This window comes from Fusarium vanettenii, assembly GCF_000151355.1.
Source record: "Fusarium vanettenii 77-13-4 chromosome 2 genomic scaffold NECHAsca_18_chr2_1_0, whole genome shotgun sequence".
NCBI classification, from domain to species: Eukaryota; Fungi; Ascomycota; class Sordariomycetes; order Hypocreales; family Nectriaceae; genus Fusarium; species Fusarium vanettenii.
Genome location: NW_003315867.1, coordinates 3,336,237 through 3,352,040, shown reverse-complemented (window position 1 = coordinate 3,352,040; position 15,804 = coordinate 3,336,237). Strand labels below are relative to the sequence as shown.

The window sequence follows — 15,804 nt, the reverse complement described above, 5'->3', positions numbered from 1 at the left end:
GTCTGCACCTCATCATCCAGCCTCGGCCCAGACTGGTCACCAACATTGGTCATTGACGTCAATTGCACGGCCAATTGCTGGTAAGGGCTAAATTCCTAGTCGCCTATTAATGCTAATCCTCCTGTAGACGTTAATATGAAGCTCCTTCGAGCTCCATTCCGGAGCCTCGATCTGCCCCTCCGAGTCGCCTCCAAACAAACAATATCAACAACATCCGTACTCCGTCAGACCTATGTCCCGTCCCTCGTCCGTCAGCCCGTCATCCGCCGTACCTATGCCTCCGTCTCTGCCTCCGAACTCCGTTTCGGTCAACCCGTCCACGAAACCCATCCTCATATCCTAAAACCGGGCGAGCTCACACCCGGCATCACGGCTCAAGAGTATGCCGATCGCCGAGCTGCCCTCGCCCATGCCATGACGGATGGCAGCATAGCCGTTCTCCATGCTGCATCCCTCCAGTACAAGTCGGGCGCCGTCTTCCACCCCTACCGGCAAGAGTCCAACTTTTTATATCTCACCGGCTGGCTCGAGGGTGACGCAATTGCCGTCATTCAAAAGACTGGTCCTGAGTATGGCGACTACAGTTTCACGCTCTTTGTCAAGCCAAAGAACCCTCGAGAGGAGCAATGGAACGGCTACCGCAATGGCGTTGAAGCTGCCCGCGATGTCTTTAATGCCGACGAAGCTCATTCCATAGATATGGCAGAGACACTCCTCCCCAAAATATTCGAGTCTGCAAAGCTCGTCTATGCCGACTTTCAACCTCCAAAAGGCAGCATCGCCGCGACGGCCCAATGGCTATGGCGATTCTTCTCCGGCAGAGAGTCTCGTCCAGCGCGGACACCCCTCTTCTCTGTTATGAACAAGCTGCGAGTCATCAAGAGTCCAGCCGAGGTCGCCAACATGCGTCTTGCAGGTCAGATCTCGGGCCGTGTTATTACAGATGCCATGCGCAGGCCATGGAAACGAGAAAAGGACTTGCACTTATTCCTTGATTACGAGTTTGCCATGAAAGGTTGCGATGGCCCAGCATACATTCCCGTGATAGCTGGCGGCGAGCGGGCAAACTGCATCCACTACACTGTTAACAACAGCACATTCCGTGAAGACGAGTTCATTCTCATCGACGCCGGCGGTGAGTATGGCACGTACATCACCGACATATCCCGCACATGGCCTGCATCTGGCCGCTTCACCCCCGCTCAGCGCGACCTGTACGAGGCCGTCCTCAAGGTGCAGCGCACCAGCGTCTCACTGTGCCGTGAGAGCGCACGCGTCTCTCTCGAAGACATCCATAACATCACGGCCCGCGGCCTCGTCGATCAGCTGCGTAGTATCGGCTTTGATGTTTCCATGAGCAACATTGACCAGCTCTTCCCCCACCACGTCGGACACTACATTGGCCTGGACGTGCACGACTGCCCTGGCTACAGCCGGCGAGAGACCCTCCGGCAGGGCCACTGCGTAACCATCGAACCAGGTGTTTATGTACCCAACGATGACCGGTGGCCGGCTGCCTTTAGAGGCATGGGCGTGCGGATCGAGGACAGCGTTTGTGTAGATGATGATTCGCCCTACATCCTGTCCACAGAGGCGGTGAAGGAAGTGGCCGACATTGAAGCATTGCGATAACACTTGACTGTAACTGTACACTAGCTATAGACGATAGACTAGCATACTCCATAAGTGTACAATACCAATGTGACCATGACGGCTGTTGCGCCCACGACCCACTCGAATTTTGTTGCTATGCCTACCTTTGTTATCGGCTGAATACAGCAACAATACCGCGTTCAGTTCATGGTCATGGCCGGGGATCATGGATCAAGCCACAACCCGATGCATGTGAAATTAGATGCATGCAGTGGTCCGTCCTCAGGCTGTCTGTCTGGTAAGCGATGATTAGGGTAGCACTCACCTGGTCGACCTGGCCTGGTCGTATAACTCGGCATCGGTTTCGTTTCTCAAAAACAAATCACAACAAACAAGCCCATGCCATGCATATGCCAGCCATACCATGACATGGCATGCATTCGTCCATCTCTGAAGCCATGGCGTTCATATCTGAAGACCATGCGTTCACATATGCAAGCGCACGCGACAGTCAGGTTGACGCAGAAAACAGGATGAGCAGTGTAGTGTGTACAGCACGATTCATCTCTGGGGTATATTTATACAGTCCCAAGCAAGCGCACTTGAGAAAAAAAAAACAATGTCTATTTCAGCAGAATCCTCTCGGGTCGAAGAGCGTCCGGCTGTGGTTGGGCATCAGGAATGGCTGTCTAGCCGAGGCACTGAGAAGCTGCTCAAATGCCTGTAGACGCCGTGCCAGCTCTTGGTGCTCCTTCATGATGGCCTTGTTGCGCCGTTCTAAGTATTGAATATATTCGGTTGCCTTTGTCAAGACGGTGCCCTGTGGAATGTCAGTCGTCGAGCTGTATATAGTAGAGTAGAGTACCACTGACCTTGCTCACTTTGGGCGCTCGTTGTGAATTTCCCTCGCCCTCGTCGATTCCATCCTCCGGTATCGACTGCAGGGCGGGTACAGCGTTGCGGAGTTCGGCGATCTTGTCTTTGAGATTCGTTCGATACTTTCGCTCAATGTCGTTATGAGCTGTTCGATCCCCAGACTTCATTTTATCTTTGCCCTTGTCAGTTGTATCTGTATTGGAGCGATGGAGCTGTGGTCGGGAGGAACTGAGAGCAGTACCCGTCTCACTTGAAGCCTCGGTCTTAATGTCCTGGTTTCGGGATGGAGCCTTTGTGCTGTCAGCAGGCGTTGGCGTCTGCTTCTGACTCTGTTCCCCAGGCGTTCCCAGGATAGAGTCGATGCTCGCGTTGAACTCGGGCGGAAGACCTGAGCCCAGCCCAGCCCCAAATCCAAGACCGAATCCACTGGGAGGCATAAAGCTGGCCGGTGTCCGACCAGTATTCATGGCGATGGCGAGAAGTCGCCGTTGCTCGTCATTGCTGAGAACCTGGTTGCCAACTCCGGGCATCGTCTGCCCGTATCCTGCCGTGCTCATGCCCCCAGGGCTTTCTCCCACGCCAAAGTTCGGCTCCATCCGCAGTCCGGGCTCGGGCTTCTCCCAACTGAGGGGCGTCGAGTAGAGACCCTCCCTTGGTGGGACCTCTGGTGGCGGCATCGTCTCAATCTTGGACAAGTGCTCCTCCAGACTCATCGAATCAAAACCTTCTTCATCATCGGACAGTGCATTATCTAGAGCGTTGTCATCAAAATAGTCGTTCCCCTTAAACGGGGGGGCGGTCGCATAGATGCCAGTTCCGAGACCTGGCGTCGTGGAGCTTGATCCAAAACCCGGGCTTGTCGAATCATCAGCCTCCTGATTCATCATTAACAACTTGAAACATACCGGGTAGTGGTGGTGTTGTTCATCATGTCATATCGCTTAGAAAAGTCAATCTCATAACTTCCTGTCCTCTCGGCCTCATCATCATCAAACTGGATCCAGTAATCGAGCGACTCGAGCGCCGACTCTGTGTCGACCTTGGTGCGCTTTCTATCGTGTGCATCCCTTTTCCTTGGGTGAGTCCGCGGGTGACCCCTGGTAGGTAAGACGGTCTTATGTTGGGTGTAGGGTGATGGCATGGGGGCTTGTGTGAATGTGATGTCGGAAGGGGCAGACGATTGGTGGTCGTAAGAGGAAACCGGTCCCCCTTGAGGACCAGATGTCCTGTCGACCATGTCGCCTTCTAAAGGTCTCCATGGCGATGGTTCTTGTGGTTGCTGCTGCTGCTGAGAGATGGCGCCGGTTGACGACTCGGCGTTCTGGTCCACGGGGTTGAGTGTCTGGTTGTTGGGCACCGAGAAAAAGCTGAGGAGATTGGGATCCATTGCTAACACGGCATCCCGGCCTGGTGGCCTTGATCGTCGAGGACGTGGGATCTCGTGTCAGCAACCAAGGCAAATTTAGGCCGGCTCAATTCGCGGCGACGGTGTCGGAAAGGACGTGAGGTCGGGTCGATGCTGTTCACGACAGCCAAGTCATTCGAGGGGTTCGGGGTAATCGCAAGGTCGTCGCGACGGTGTCGAGGGGTGCCGAGGGCGTTGGTGCGTCAACGGCAACAGAGGCGGGGCGATCCAGACGGTGGTCGTGGTGATAGCCTCGCAAAAGCAATGAGACGATGCAAAGATTTCTCAAGTCTAACGGCGGCGGGTGAGGATGACGCCGGAAATACAGTCCAGAGATAGGAAACCGGGGACGGGACGATACACGATGGCGTGGTGGGGTGTCGTCGAGATTGAGGCCAGATCCAAGAGCTTAACGACGGGACACGAGTCTGGAGCGGAGAGGAGAGCGAGCGAGCGGGAGAGATGAGATGGATGGATGCGACGACGGAGATGGGTCGACAGAGGCGGCGATGGCTAGGGCGGACCTGCCAGGGCGGAGGATTGCTGATGGGATTCGCTGTAGATTTGATGAGGAGGTCGAGCTTTGACTCGGACCTGGTGCTGGTGGATGCTCGTGGTGCGGTGCGGTGCGGGCTCTAGCCACAGTTACCAGTAACGGAGGCGGGAGTATCGCAGGAGTGAAAGTCGGGCGCAACGGCGAGCAGGTTGCTAGACGTTGGACGAGGGAGTGAAGGGTTTTACGGGGAGAGAGGCATCAGTCGACAGGACGAGCGGACGGATGCGGCTCCCAATTCGTTGGTTCGAGAGCCCAGGCCCAGGCTGCGCGGGGACGGGGAACTGGGAGTCAATCCTGAGACTGCTTGGGATTGGGACAGGACACGACAGGATAGTCAAGGAAAACCCGGATTTACCGTCTTGTGTGTCGTCGTATTCGCCGCAGTCGAATTTTTCCCTCTGCGGCTGATTCTTGGGGGGGCGATTGACGGATTTCCCTCGCGATTGAGTTGTTGCTTTTGGGCACCGGGTATGTGACCTGGGAATGCTGAGGCACGCTGGCGACAATGCCGACCACAGACAGAGACGCCTTTTTTTTTCTTCACCTGGTTCTGCAGGCGAGAAGCGAGACGCAGCGCACAAGGGACGGGGCCTCTCCCACTGCCGGTGGACGTCGTGATGGATGTTTGTCGGCCGCAATGGCGTGACTTTTACCTCGAAGAGGCCCGTCTTTTGCGGTTCCAGCTCCAGGGGCCCTGGAGACCCCGGGAGCGCTGGGCCGCTGGCGTAGCAGAAAATGTCCACTCACTGGCCGACATCGTATGATGGGCGAGGCTGAGGAGGGGAATTGTACGATGGCCAAGCCCCGCGTCCATTGGCTGACTCGCGCCGACCCGGCGCCGCTCCTGTCATTGGCCCGAGAGGCTTGCTGGTGGCTGTCATTCGCTGTTGTTTAAATGTTTGGAGAATGTCAGACGTCCAAGGTTTGCTGCTATTCGTCTGGACGTGCTGACCTGCTCGAGGGATCCCTGCTCAGCGTCAAAGCCCGAGCGTCACGTGCCCCTTGTTTCTCTCCTTGCTCCTCTAGCGGCCCCTGTCATTCACCTCGTCAGCCAATCTCTCCACTTCAAACCACCGGCTACAACAGTGCTGCAAGGTCTTGGCAACGGTTTTCCTGCGACACAAATCTTCAGCCTCGTGCTAGCGACTCTAGCCCAGGCTTCTAGGCTCAGCTGCCAGGCTCTAGTCCCCATCGAGACCACTAAAGGCTTATGGAGTGGGCCTCTCAAGTTGCCGTTGGTTGGCTGGCTTCCCCTCATGCCCTCCCTCCCGCTGTATTCCCTGCTGTTCAGCTGTTTTTGTTTCTCCTCGCTGTTTTTCCTTTTTAGGAACATTGGATGCGCCGCACAGGACTCTCATGCACAAGTACAGCACAAGCCATTACCCGTGCAACGAACTGCATCCGTGCCTTGCCTCTAGTCAATCAAGTACAAAGGGAGTGAACTTCTAGTGAAGGGTCACTGGGTTCATCTTCTACTTACCCTGCACTGCACGGGTAATGACACGGGTATTGAGGTTGGTGACCGACGCAAACACTGCTATATCTGGTGTTGAATAGCTATTGAGAGACAGCCCAGCTTCCTATTCAGCTCCCAGTTTTCTCATGCCTCGAAGTGCTTCAATGTGTCCTCGAATGTGTATATCTAGGGCTCTCTCACCTGCAGGATGAGGAGCAGGTTCAACGACTCGGTCCAAGTACAGAAGCCCATCAGACAACAACCTCAACTACAAGATGGTGGGCATCGTTCAATTCACCGCAGCGGTTGCTGCTGTCGCCGGGGTCGCATCTGCCGCTACGCCAATCCAATTGTCACATCCTCACTGTGATCAATTCGTTTACGGGCAGAGCTGCCAGGAGTTCACCAGCAGATTTGGACTCAGCCAACAGGCATTCCTGAACCTGAACCCAAACCTCAACCCAACCACTGGTTGCAACCAACTCCCCCCGTCGTGGTACTGTGTCAGGACAAGAGCGCCTGGAGCTCCCATCAGCACACCCTACCCAGCAAGCACAGCCATGTTTGGTAACTGCGCCAAGTTCGCTGCAGGCTTTAAAACACAAGGGGGTTCATGCTGGGACATAGCCGCTGCCTTTGAACTGTCTCAACCAGATTGGAGATGGCTGAACCCAGACGTCCCTTTCTCGGACGGGTGGAAGTGCTTCTCCTTGATCAACGACCATTATTGCGTGGAGCTAAAGCAAGAGACTCCTCCGCCTCCCATCACCAGCACCACGACGACGACTACTACCAAGCCTGCGACGACCACGACAAAGCGCAAGACGACCACAACCAAGCGCAGGACAACCTCGACCAGAGGTCCCAGGCTTCACAAGAATTAGGATGGATGAGGATACGGAGTAGCTTCTACGTGTTTGTGGTCACGGCATCGGAAAGGTAAAAAAAAAAAAAAAAAAAAACAAGGGGCATATTTTTTTCTTTCTTTATCTTTCTTTCATAGACCTCGCGTCTACCTCTCATAACTAGTCATTCTCCGTCGAGGTGGCATTTATCTCGTAAATCTAAATATCCAGCCCTGAACGCCGTAATTCACTATGCCCTCGTGACAATTCACCCTTGCCCTCCCTTTTCATTTGGCAGGCCATGGCTTGGGGAGAGTCTCCTTTCGTACACAGTCTGGGCATTTTTCCGTGACGACGAGAATGTCGTGTTTCTGCGAGGGGCCTTTACACCCTTTGAGAGCATTGGCACACCATCGGATGTTGAAGAAGCCGACATGTCCACACGCAAACTTTTTGTCCACCTGTACGCACATGATGTCTATATCTGGCGCGTCTAGATTCGAGTCTGTAGTTGTATTTGTTAAAAGTTGTTATGTCTATTACGAGGTAAGAAGTCGGTTTGGCCTTTGACGGTCTATTATACCTGATGAATACTGGACATTCACCAACGGCACAGCTCCGTGATGAGCCATCCGTATGGCGGCTCAGTGATTTGCACGGCACGGGGGCTGTCTAATAACAGCCGCACACGGCCAGCTCGTGAATAGTTGACGTGAGCTGTGTGAAGCGTCGATCACAGACTATGCAGTAGAGCCTCAAAGAAAGGCGGGACGTTGAATCGGTCAACGGTCGGTCGGTGAAGCGCGCCGAAAAGGAAAAAGGAAAAAAAGTAAACAGCGAATCACCGGCCGCCAGAAGAACAAGCGCCAACCAGCGACCAGTACCCAGATCCGATGCAACCTCGGGGATACATGCAAGGTTCTGTCAGTCAAGGGGCCTAGGCCTTGGGAAAAGCTTCAGGGAAGACTGCCTTGGATGGCGCGCAGCATGACGTTGGTTCTGCGCACGGCTGCAGTTCGCCGCCGTCTAGATTAAGCAATAGTTTGAATATATTGCGCCCCACGAGGGCAGTTCATGTTTTTTTTCTTCAGACGGTTCTGAATGTCGTCACAGTCTCGCTGTGTCGGTGGGGACCGCCGCATGTAAAAACCGTACGATCGGCTTTGTTGACCCTCCCGATCTCGACCGGGGGACGGGACCGCGGAGGTGTACGGGCAGTTAGGAATTGACTCGGATGATTTACGGACTCTTTTGGCCAATCGGCGGGCAAAGGTTATATAGCCCTATCGTGGAAATTAACTGCTTGTTAATATCGGCGACCTCCAAGGAGGGACGTCGGTGTAAGCCGGTGACTGCTTGAACGTGACCCGGGTGAATGTGGAAGATGCTGAATGTCTGTTCCATCTAATCTGTGGAATTCTCAACTGGGGAATTATATGTGTCTAGTAAGACGACTGTTTTCCCAGTGTTGGCATGACATTGTCCCTGAGTAGCTAGCACAATGCCTCAAGGAGCAAGTCATTGTACAAAACTCACTTGCCCTGAGACCCTGTACCACCATGTCAGGCCTATCCACTAGATTTCTTTGCTATCTTCCACATTTAGAAGGCCATTTGAATAACTAGAGCAAAAGACATGTTATTCCAGCAAGTAAAACTGGTAGTGTGTGTGTGCTTGTGGTACTGTGAGGACTGGCCTTTGCACGGGACGGGAACACGAGCAGTCTCGATGAACCTCCTGACTGGCCCCGAGTCGGGCGATAGATGTAACCTACTATCTGAGTCTGGTTGCTTAATTTGCCCTTTTTGTTGATTTGAATCCTTGGTGATTAAATCATCTAACTTGGGATATTTGGTTAGTATCATCCTATCGAAAGGATGGATGGGACGATTTGCGGCCTCGAGAATTGTACCTAGGTAGGTATCTTGAATTGGGTCAAGTCATGGATTGATTTAACCTAATTCAACAAGAATAAAATCATGTAGGCCATTATATAACCGCATTGGAGTGGGCGAGGGTTGGCAGGGTGTTGACAGTGCCGAAGCGTGCGAGATGGGAGCTCCAAGCCTCAACATGAAATGCATTTCTGCCACAACCTTTGTCTATTTGGACTTGAATTATTTCACATACGAACTTCTGATTGACGTTTCCCCGCTTAAAGATCGAGCACACGCTTGAAGCCCTGATTGTGTTCGTGGGAGACTTTTTTTCTGCCGCCTGTTTGGGGAACAGCCGCCTTTCGTGCCTTCCGCACACTCATCTGCACTCTACTTCACCTCCCACCTCCACCAAACACTCGCATTTCTTCTTTCCCACCAACCGCAAGCATCGGACTGCCTTTGATTTCCGAACAAAATTCACTGGCCTGCCAGTGACAACATTCCGTCACTGCAGGGCGCCCCCTTTTCCACAGGTTGACTCTCAACATGTTGTTCGAGATGAGCTGGGTCTTTCTTTGGGCGCTCCTCCTTCTTGCTCACTTCACACAAGAGGCGCATGGATTTTCGTGGAGGACCCAGAGGAATACTGGTGGTAGGTTTCGTTCCCCTTTCGAGTTTGAAGCTGACCATGATAGGCGATGGCATCTCCATTCAGCACCCGCAAGGCAGTGCCGGTAAGCCACTCCAACGCCAGCCTGAAAGACTTTCTACCGCGTACACTACTGCTCTCGAAGAACTCCAAGAACTAGAGTCTGAGCCTTTGTGCCATCGGATTGCTGCGCGTTTGCTGGTCAACAACTGTCACCTCCTCGACGGTCAGGATGAAGCCACCATTCACATCGACAGTGGACGAGCAGCCCGAGATTTTGTCGACTCTTATGCGGCGAGCCTTGCTATCTGCGACTTGGAACGGGGTAGCTTCATGATTCCTTCGACGTGCTCCAAATTCCGAGAGTCGACTCTGGCATCCCTGCCTGTCCCAGCAGCCCCTCAACTCCATGTTTCGACAGTTGAGATTGACGACTGCCTCGAGGGGCTTGCCCAGTCGGACTCCGCTTGGAACACCTGGGTGAGCTATCGACACAAAGCATTGCGGTTTTGTGAAGCTGCTAGAGCAGATCATGACAAAGGTTAGTCGCACCGTGAAAGGAGAAGGCAATGCTCACCAAAATCCAGCCGAGAACCTCCATCTCTACCAGCGAATCACCAAGATCCTCGAGACAATGACGAACAAGATTGAGGTCGAGATGGAAGAGCGCCTTCAGTCGCTCAATCGCGCATTCCTCGCTGCGAGTGATTCAGTTGAGAACCTCAGCCCCCAGGTCCAGCGCCTTCGATCGGAACTAGAACTCGCCAGTGATGTTCTTCGAGAGCAGTTGGGCCAAGTTGCACAGGTACGTTATCGCATACAATTCACTGCTCAAGCTAACATGATCAGGAATCGGGAGAGACGGTTCGGAGCGGACTCGAAGACGCTAGAAGCCTGCATCAGCTCATTACGATGCTGATCCGTACAACCAAGGAGAGTGCTGTTGACATTGCTTCCTCCCACGAAACGGCACTCGAAGTTGCCACCCAAAGAGCAAACAGCGAAGTTGATGTCTTTGTGACTGCACTCACTACAGCAATGGCGTCGTCTATTTCTCTTCAGGACCAGATGGTAAGTGCTTCTGACGTTGTCGAGTGCACGCTAACACAATGAAGGCAGCGACAGAATTGCGGACGACAGTGATTCTTGAGAAGCAAGCAGAGATCGAAGCTGTGAGTTTGTCCACACAATGTATGACTTTGCTGACCAGTCTAGGGGATGGGAAAACTTGAAGAACTGGCCGGAAATTTACTCGTCAAGTACGACAATCACGATTCACGCCTGGAGCAAGCACATCTAAAGACCGGCCAAGTTTTGGAGATGCTTGATGCAACTGCCGCATCAGCTGCTGGCTTTCAAAGCTATGTATTTGGCGGTTTTGGATTTGCTGGGCTTTGGCCTCACGTTGTTTTCCCGGCGCTTTCACTTACCATGGGATCCTATGGTCTTCAACCTTCTCTCTGGAGAAACATTTGGCTTGTTGGCGCTGGTAAGTTAACAGTCTAATAGCATGATCGTGTCTAACCGTGCTAGGCGAACTTGCGGGACTTGTCGTGTCGAATGTCGGCTCTTATGCAACTCTTTTGCCGTCGCTCAACTCTCCAAGTTTGGTATCTAACGGAACGACTCCCGCTTAAGAATGATGTCTTATGAATGATACGACCGCGACATGACATATCAACAGTTATACTGGGCTCGGGTCGTTTGGTGCCGCGGGATAAGAGCGGTTATGGGATTTAACGATGGGAAGGTGTTGGCTTTCGTGCGGACTTTACTGGGATTGGCCATGAAGGGTTCATGGGTATATTACAATGGGATACCAATGGGATATGGGAAGGCGCATTTTCAACTACAATTAATGATTCAAGGGGCTGATGAATATCACAATGATTAGCTTCGCTATCAATTTTACCAACACAATTCAGAACTATACATTCCCATAAACACCTGAAAGACCTCTTGGTCTGGGTATCCACGTCCATGTCCCTGCACGTACCGTACTCCTGAGCTAGGACAATTCATTGCCCGACGTTGAAATCAGCCACCGTATAAGACCCTATTCCTTCGAGTGACCTTGGTTCGCCTGGGCACGAAGAAACGCTTTCCTCAGTTCAAACCTTTGAAACGTGTGCTTCTTGATGAGACGATTATGAGCCTTTTGAGCACGCTGCTGTTGCATCTCCTCGCTCGTGCTGGTCGGCGACTGGGTGAAATCCACCATCGACACAAATGCCAGGTCGTCGTCGTCGCGATCCGTCCAGATGCCTTCGTGACGAGAAGGTACCCCGCGGCCAGCCTGGAGAGACTCCATGACCTGGAGTGCCAGGGTTCCAGGAGTGAGCGTCGTCCGCTTCAAGGCTTCTACAACGATGTCACGCGGAAATCCGCGGTTTTCGTAGTATGTTGTCCACTTCTGGATTTCCCGACGGTTGGCATCGGTGGAGTCTGTTTGGTTGGTTCTTGGGGGCGGATTGTTTCTTGGGGTGGTTTCGGTTCTCGGAGGCGCAGTAGTTGTTTGTCTTGAAGCGGAGTGTGAGGAGGTGAAAGATGTAGGTAAAGAACGTCGGGAGGCTGGCTGGGCCGTTGGTCTCGGCCTTGCTGCTGGAATAGCTGGTTCAGGAGGTTGTCTAGAAACACCGTTTCTCGAACTGCTTTCACGGCTTGGTCTTCGAGGCTCAACTCGTGCTGCTTGTCGGCCGGCAGATACCCTCTGCTCGCGGGGCTGTTTGAGAGAAAAGGGGATTGGTGTGGGATCCAATTCTCCATGCCGATACTCTTGAGTGGCAGCGAGTGATTGGCGTCTGGGCTCTGTTGTTGGCGATTGACCTGTACCAAGGTCTTGAGATTCCGCTTGCAAAGGAGGAAGAGGTGGAAGATGCTGTGAGGCTTCACTCTCGTCGATATAGCCCCGCCACTGGGAGCTCTTGCGAGCACTCGGCGAGTGCTCCACAGCAGGCAGCTCAGCATCCAGGTCAGCGTCTGGAGTTGATGGTATAACCATGTCCTTGTCGTACCGCGGCCTTTTCGTCCCATGACCAGTTGACAGCTGCCGCTGACCAGCAGAACGCTTCCTTCCAATGACAACAGGAGGTGAAGAGGGCACATAACTCGCAGGCCACTGAGAGCTGGCCTGTTCAGGCACATCTTGCTCAAAGGGGTCTTCTTCGGGACCTTCAGCCTCTGGCTCCACGTTGTCTTCGTCGAAAGACGCCACTGCAGCGACAAACTCGCTTAGGTGCTCGTCAAAACATACTTGCAACTGTGTGGCCGTGTCCTCGTCTGGATCATCAAATCCTAGTCTTTCAGCAACACCGTACCAGTCATACATCTGACTATCTACCTGGGAGTCATCGATCGCCATTGCCAGGTCAAACAAGTCGATGGTCCTTCCGTTAATGTTCAGCCGTTCCTTAATATCAGCTTTGGAAGCCGTCTTGAAGTCGTTGAGATCCTCGTAGAAGAGCTGCCTTTTAGGATCGTCTTGTGAAACGACAGAAGCCGGTCGCGTCTGGCTCTGTGATCTCTCTGGCGCGCTCTCGGGGACCGTGTCAGGTTGTGTTCTGGGCCGTTGGATGCTCTGTGGTTCAGACTGCCTGGCACCTTGAGGTTCAGCGGGCACCCGAGCAGCCTGCGGTTCAGGTTGCTGGACAGTTTGCCTTTCTTCAGGAGCAGCACGCGGTGATGGTTCAGGTGGCGCTGCTGGCTCGCTCACATCGGCCTCTGGCGCCTCAGCTGCCAACCTTTCCAATGCTGCCATCCCGCGTGGTTGAAGCCTCTTGACAAACCGGTCGCGCCATGATTGCCATGTATGTCGAGGGTTCTACAACTGTTAGCCACATTCATCGACTGAAGATTAGCACTTACAATCGCCTCGTATTCCTGGTAAATGGCATTTCCTTGCTGCTGCTGAGATCTTCGAGAGAGCACCCATTTTGCGAGGTTTGCATCATCATCCTTGGTGAAAGGAGTACGGGTAGTTTTGGCACCATGCTTTGCGCCAACTGGTCTTGGGAGATCTGGATCAGGTCCGATACGGTATTTGTCCTTGATCTGGATAATGCCGTTACGAACTGAGTCCTCGATAAATTTCCATGAATATGCCCCTGGGGGCGCATCCAGTCTCTTGTGGTCCGCTATTAGCATGTCCGCATGCTTCTCTAGAGGTACCACTGAACCTCCGTTTTCCTAAATTGTTAGCGGTTGCGCGACTCAGTATCAAGTGACGTACCTTGATGTAGTCAATCCAGGTTGATCTCAAGGGCACCCGCTGAGCCACCCAGAACTTGACATCTTTAAAAATATTCCCTCCCTGGGCGCCGTTGACGCCATTGTATGTTGTGCCCATGGTGAGGTTAGCTCGTTCGCGCTGCCATAAACCGTTGCATACGCGTTGCTGAATTCAAATGCGCCAAGACGTCAGGCGCGATAAGACTGAGTTGAAAAATTCATCTGAAAGGAAGGATTCTGCCCATCACATCGAACAACCAATCACGTATTTTGCACCGCCTGCGGTTTGATGGAATGTTCTTTGTTGAGATTCAAGCCTGAGGGCACGGGAGACGCGTGTGATGAGGCTCGCGGGGTCACGTGTGGCTAGCACATTTACTTATCCGTGCATTGCGTCTGCTTACAAGCATCCCCTCAACACCGGTCAGTCCGGCTGCCTCCTTGTTGGTTGTTCTTTGTTCAAACTGTTCTGCATATATACGAGCGTAGGACCTGATTCACGGTGCTCGATCTTTTCATTTTGTTGATTATCGTCTTTTGCTTGTGCATTATGAGACTCTGACCAGTCTGCAGCCTGATGCCAAGCGCTTAGCTGGCACTTTTGGTCTTTTATTTTGATCTTTGCGTCTTCATCTTACTGTTGTCAATCTAGCAACCATGAGCTCGTTCAAAACCATCGTGTTGTTGATTCTTTTCATCTCTTTCATGGTCTTTGTGGCCTTTTTTGGAAGATTGCCTGCTCTAAGGTCGGTTTAGAGGTACCTCGTATATTCTGCGACTGACGGTTATAGGCGAACTCCAATAGCCTTTCTATATAAGGTGATATGGGTTTATATCCCCAATGGCGTTTTGGGGGTGGATAATATCCTCACTGGAGGGAGGATATCGAAATATTTATCACGATTCGGTAACTATATGATGCATGAAAGGCACTGGACTGTTGTGGTAAGTCTTGCGATGCTTATGAATGCGCATGACAACTGATGCTTGTAGATCTTCTTCATGCTTATCATGAGCATCGGCGAGTATATGTACCTTCCTGAAGTTTGGTCCAAGATTGGGACATTTACCAAGTTTACTGTCGCCGTCACCGTCTTCCTCCCTTACCTGTTTCTCTATCTTGCGTGTGCCGCCGACCCTGGTTACATCACGCCTGAGAACCATGAGTACTACCTCTCTCTCTACCCCTACGACCATACTCTCTTCCATCCTGGGCACGTCTGCCGGACCTGCAAGCTGCTCAAACCTGCTCGATCCAAGCATTGCAACCTCTGCAAGCGTTGCGTGGCCAAAGCTGATCACCACTGCGTCTTTATCAACTCGTGCGTCGGTTATGGGAACCAGCACTACTTTGTGCTCTTGCTCGCCTCCACTGCCCTTCTATGTACATACGGTGGCGTTCTTGGGTTATCAATCATCACAGCGAGAATACCCAGATGGAGCCCTCACTGGACTTGGTGGAAGCCCAAAAGCATGGACTGGACAGAGTACGTGGCTGCTTGGGGATGGGCGATCCAAGACAATGTCAACATGGGAGCCACAGCCCTCCTCGCCATACTCACGGCTCCTCTCGTCTGGGGTCTTCTTCTCTACACGATCTACCTCATCTGGAGTGGCACCACAACAAACGAGACACTCAAGTGGTCAGAGTGGAAGGAGGACATGCAAGATGGCTACGCATTCCGCCGCTCTATGCCAGCCAACCGACGAAAGAATGAACGTGTCGAACCTCGGTATACTCGTTGGCCCGTTGAGACTGAGCAGATCCTCATCACCACGCAAGATGGACGACCTCCGAAGGACGACGCCCCGATTCCTGGAGAAGGACCCTGGGAGAGAGTCTGGGGTCTCGGTCACGTTGAGAATCTCTACGATATGGGATTCTGGGACAACTTGGTCGACGTGTTTGTAACAGACTATGCTTTTGGTCAGAGTTCTGATGACCTCAATGTCGAGAGGCGTCGCCGGCGATGATGTTCTTGAGATGTATTATAGGATAAACCGCCATTAGGCCTTGGATTTAACTTTGCTCACCATGTTCATCACCTTCATCCTTCTCTGCAGGATCCTTGTTGGCTGTTGGTCCTTACCTATTTTCTGCACGCCAAGGATCCTACGCGCGCGGCTGTGCCAAAGGCCGGTCAATGTCTGATCATCTGATTCGTTTCAGGTAAATGATATTATTATATTATTTTATAATTTTTTTTATAAATTAATTGTATATATTTATAAAGAGTTCTCTTAATACTCTCGCGTCTTATTTATTTCTTTGCCCGCGTGCCTTCTTAACGTGGATTGAGTCCACTCATGTTGTCGC

At 52.5% G+C, this 15,804-nt stretch overlaps 6 protein-coding genes across 6 annotated transcripts; 4 read left to right on the top strand and 2 right to left on the bottom strand.

Moving 5' to 3' along the window:
• Nucleotides 1-135: 135 nt before the first annotated feature.
• NECHADRAFT_76810 (uncharacterized protein) lies at nucleotides 136-1,632 on the top strand (the record flags this gene model as incomplete). Its single annotated transcript, XM_003046737.1, has 1 exon — nucleotides 136-1,632. The coding sequence occupies one exon, from the start codon at nucleotides 136-138 to the stop codon at nucleotides 1,630-1,632; it is 1,497 nt and encodes a 498-aa protein (XP_003046783.1).
• Nucleotides 1,633-2,109: 477 nt separating this feature from the next.
• NECHADRAFT_99373 (uncharacterized protein) lies at nucleotides 2,110-4,544 on the bottom strand. Its single transcript, XM_003046160.1, has 3 exons — nucleotides 3,375-4,544; nucleotides 2,466-3,324; nucleotides 2,110-2,413 (listed from the first exon to the last, which is right to left on the bottom strand). Exons 1-3 carry the CDS (start codon nucleotides 3,854-3,856, stop codon nucleotides 2,222-2,224), a joined length of 1,533 nt encoding a protein of 510 aa, XP_003046206.1. The 5' UTR covers nucleotides 3,857-4,544; the 3' UTR covers nucleotides 2,110-2,221.
• A 1,617-nt stretch (nucleotides 4,545-6,161) lies between these two features.
• NECHADRAFT_122368 (uncharacterized protein) lies at nucleotides 6,162-6,770 on the top strand (the record flags this gene model as incomplete). The annotated part of the gene is made up of 1 exon (XM_003046736.1): nucleotides 6,162-6,770. The coding sequence occupies one exon, from the start codon at nucleotides 6,162-6,164 to the stop codon at nucleotides 6,768-6,770; it is 609 nt and encodes a 202-aa protein (XP_003046782.1).
• Nucleotides 6,771-9,299: 2,529 nt separating this feature from the next.
• Nucleotides 9,300-10,766, top strand: NECHADRAFT_33794 (uncharacterized protein; the record flags this gene model as incomplete). The annotated part of the gene is made up of 5 exons (XM_003046735.1): nucleotides 9,300-9,801; nucleotides 9,848-10,065; nucleotides 10,110-10,331; nucleotides 10,376-10,432; nucleotides 10,476-10,766. The coding sequence occupies 5 exons, from the start codon at nucleotides 9,300-9,302 to the stop codon at nucleotides 10,764-10,766; spliced, it is 1,290 nt and encodes a 429-aa protein (XP_003046781.1).
• A 550-nt stretch (nucleotides 10,767-11,316) lies between these two features.
• Nucleotides 11,317-13,605, bottom strand: NECHADRAFT_76806 (uncharacterized protein; the record flags this gene model as incomplete). Its single annotated transcript, XM_003046159.1, has 3 exons — nucleotides 11,317-13,080; nucleotides 13,125-13,445; nucleotides 13,489-13,605. 3 exons carry the CDS (start codon nucleotides 13,603-13,605, stop codon nucleotides 11,317-11,319), a joined length of 2,202 nt encoding a protein of 733 aa, XP_003046205.1.
• Nucleotides 13,606-14,144: 539 nt separating this feature from the next.
• On the top strand, nucleotides 14,145-15,522 carry NECHADRAFT_103554 (uncharacterized protein; the record flags this gene model as incomplete). The annotated part of the gene is made up of 4 exons (XM_003046734.1): nucleotides 14,145-14,233; nucleotides 14,279-14,432; nucleotides 14,481-15,395; nucleotides 15,446-15,522. The coding sequence occupies 4 exons, from the start codon at nucleotides 14,145-14,147 to the stop codon at nucleotides 15,485-15,487; spliced, it is 1,200 nt and encodes a 399-aa protein (XP_003046780.1). The 3' UTR covers nucleotides 15,488-15,522.
• Between the last annotated feature and the right edge of the window lie 282 nt (nucleotides 15,523-15,804).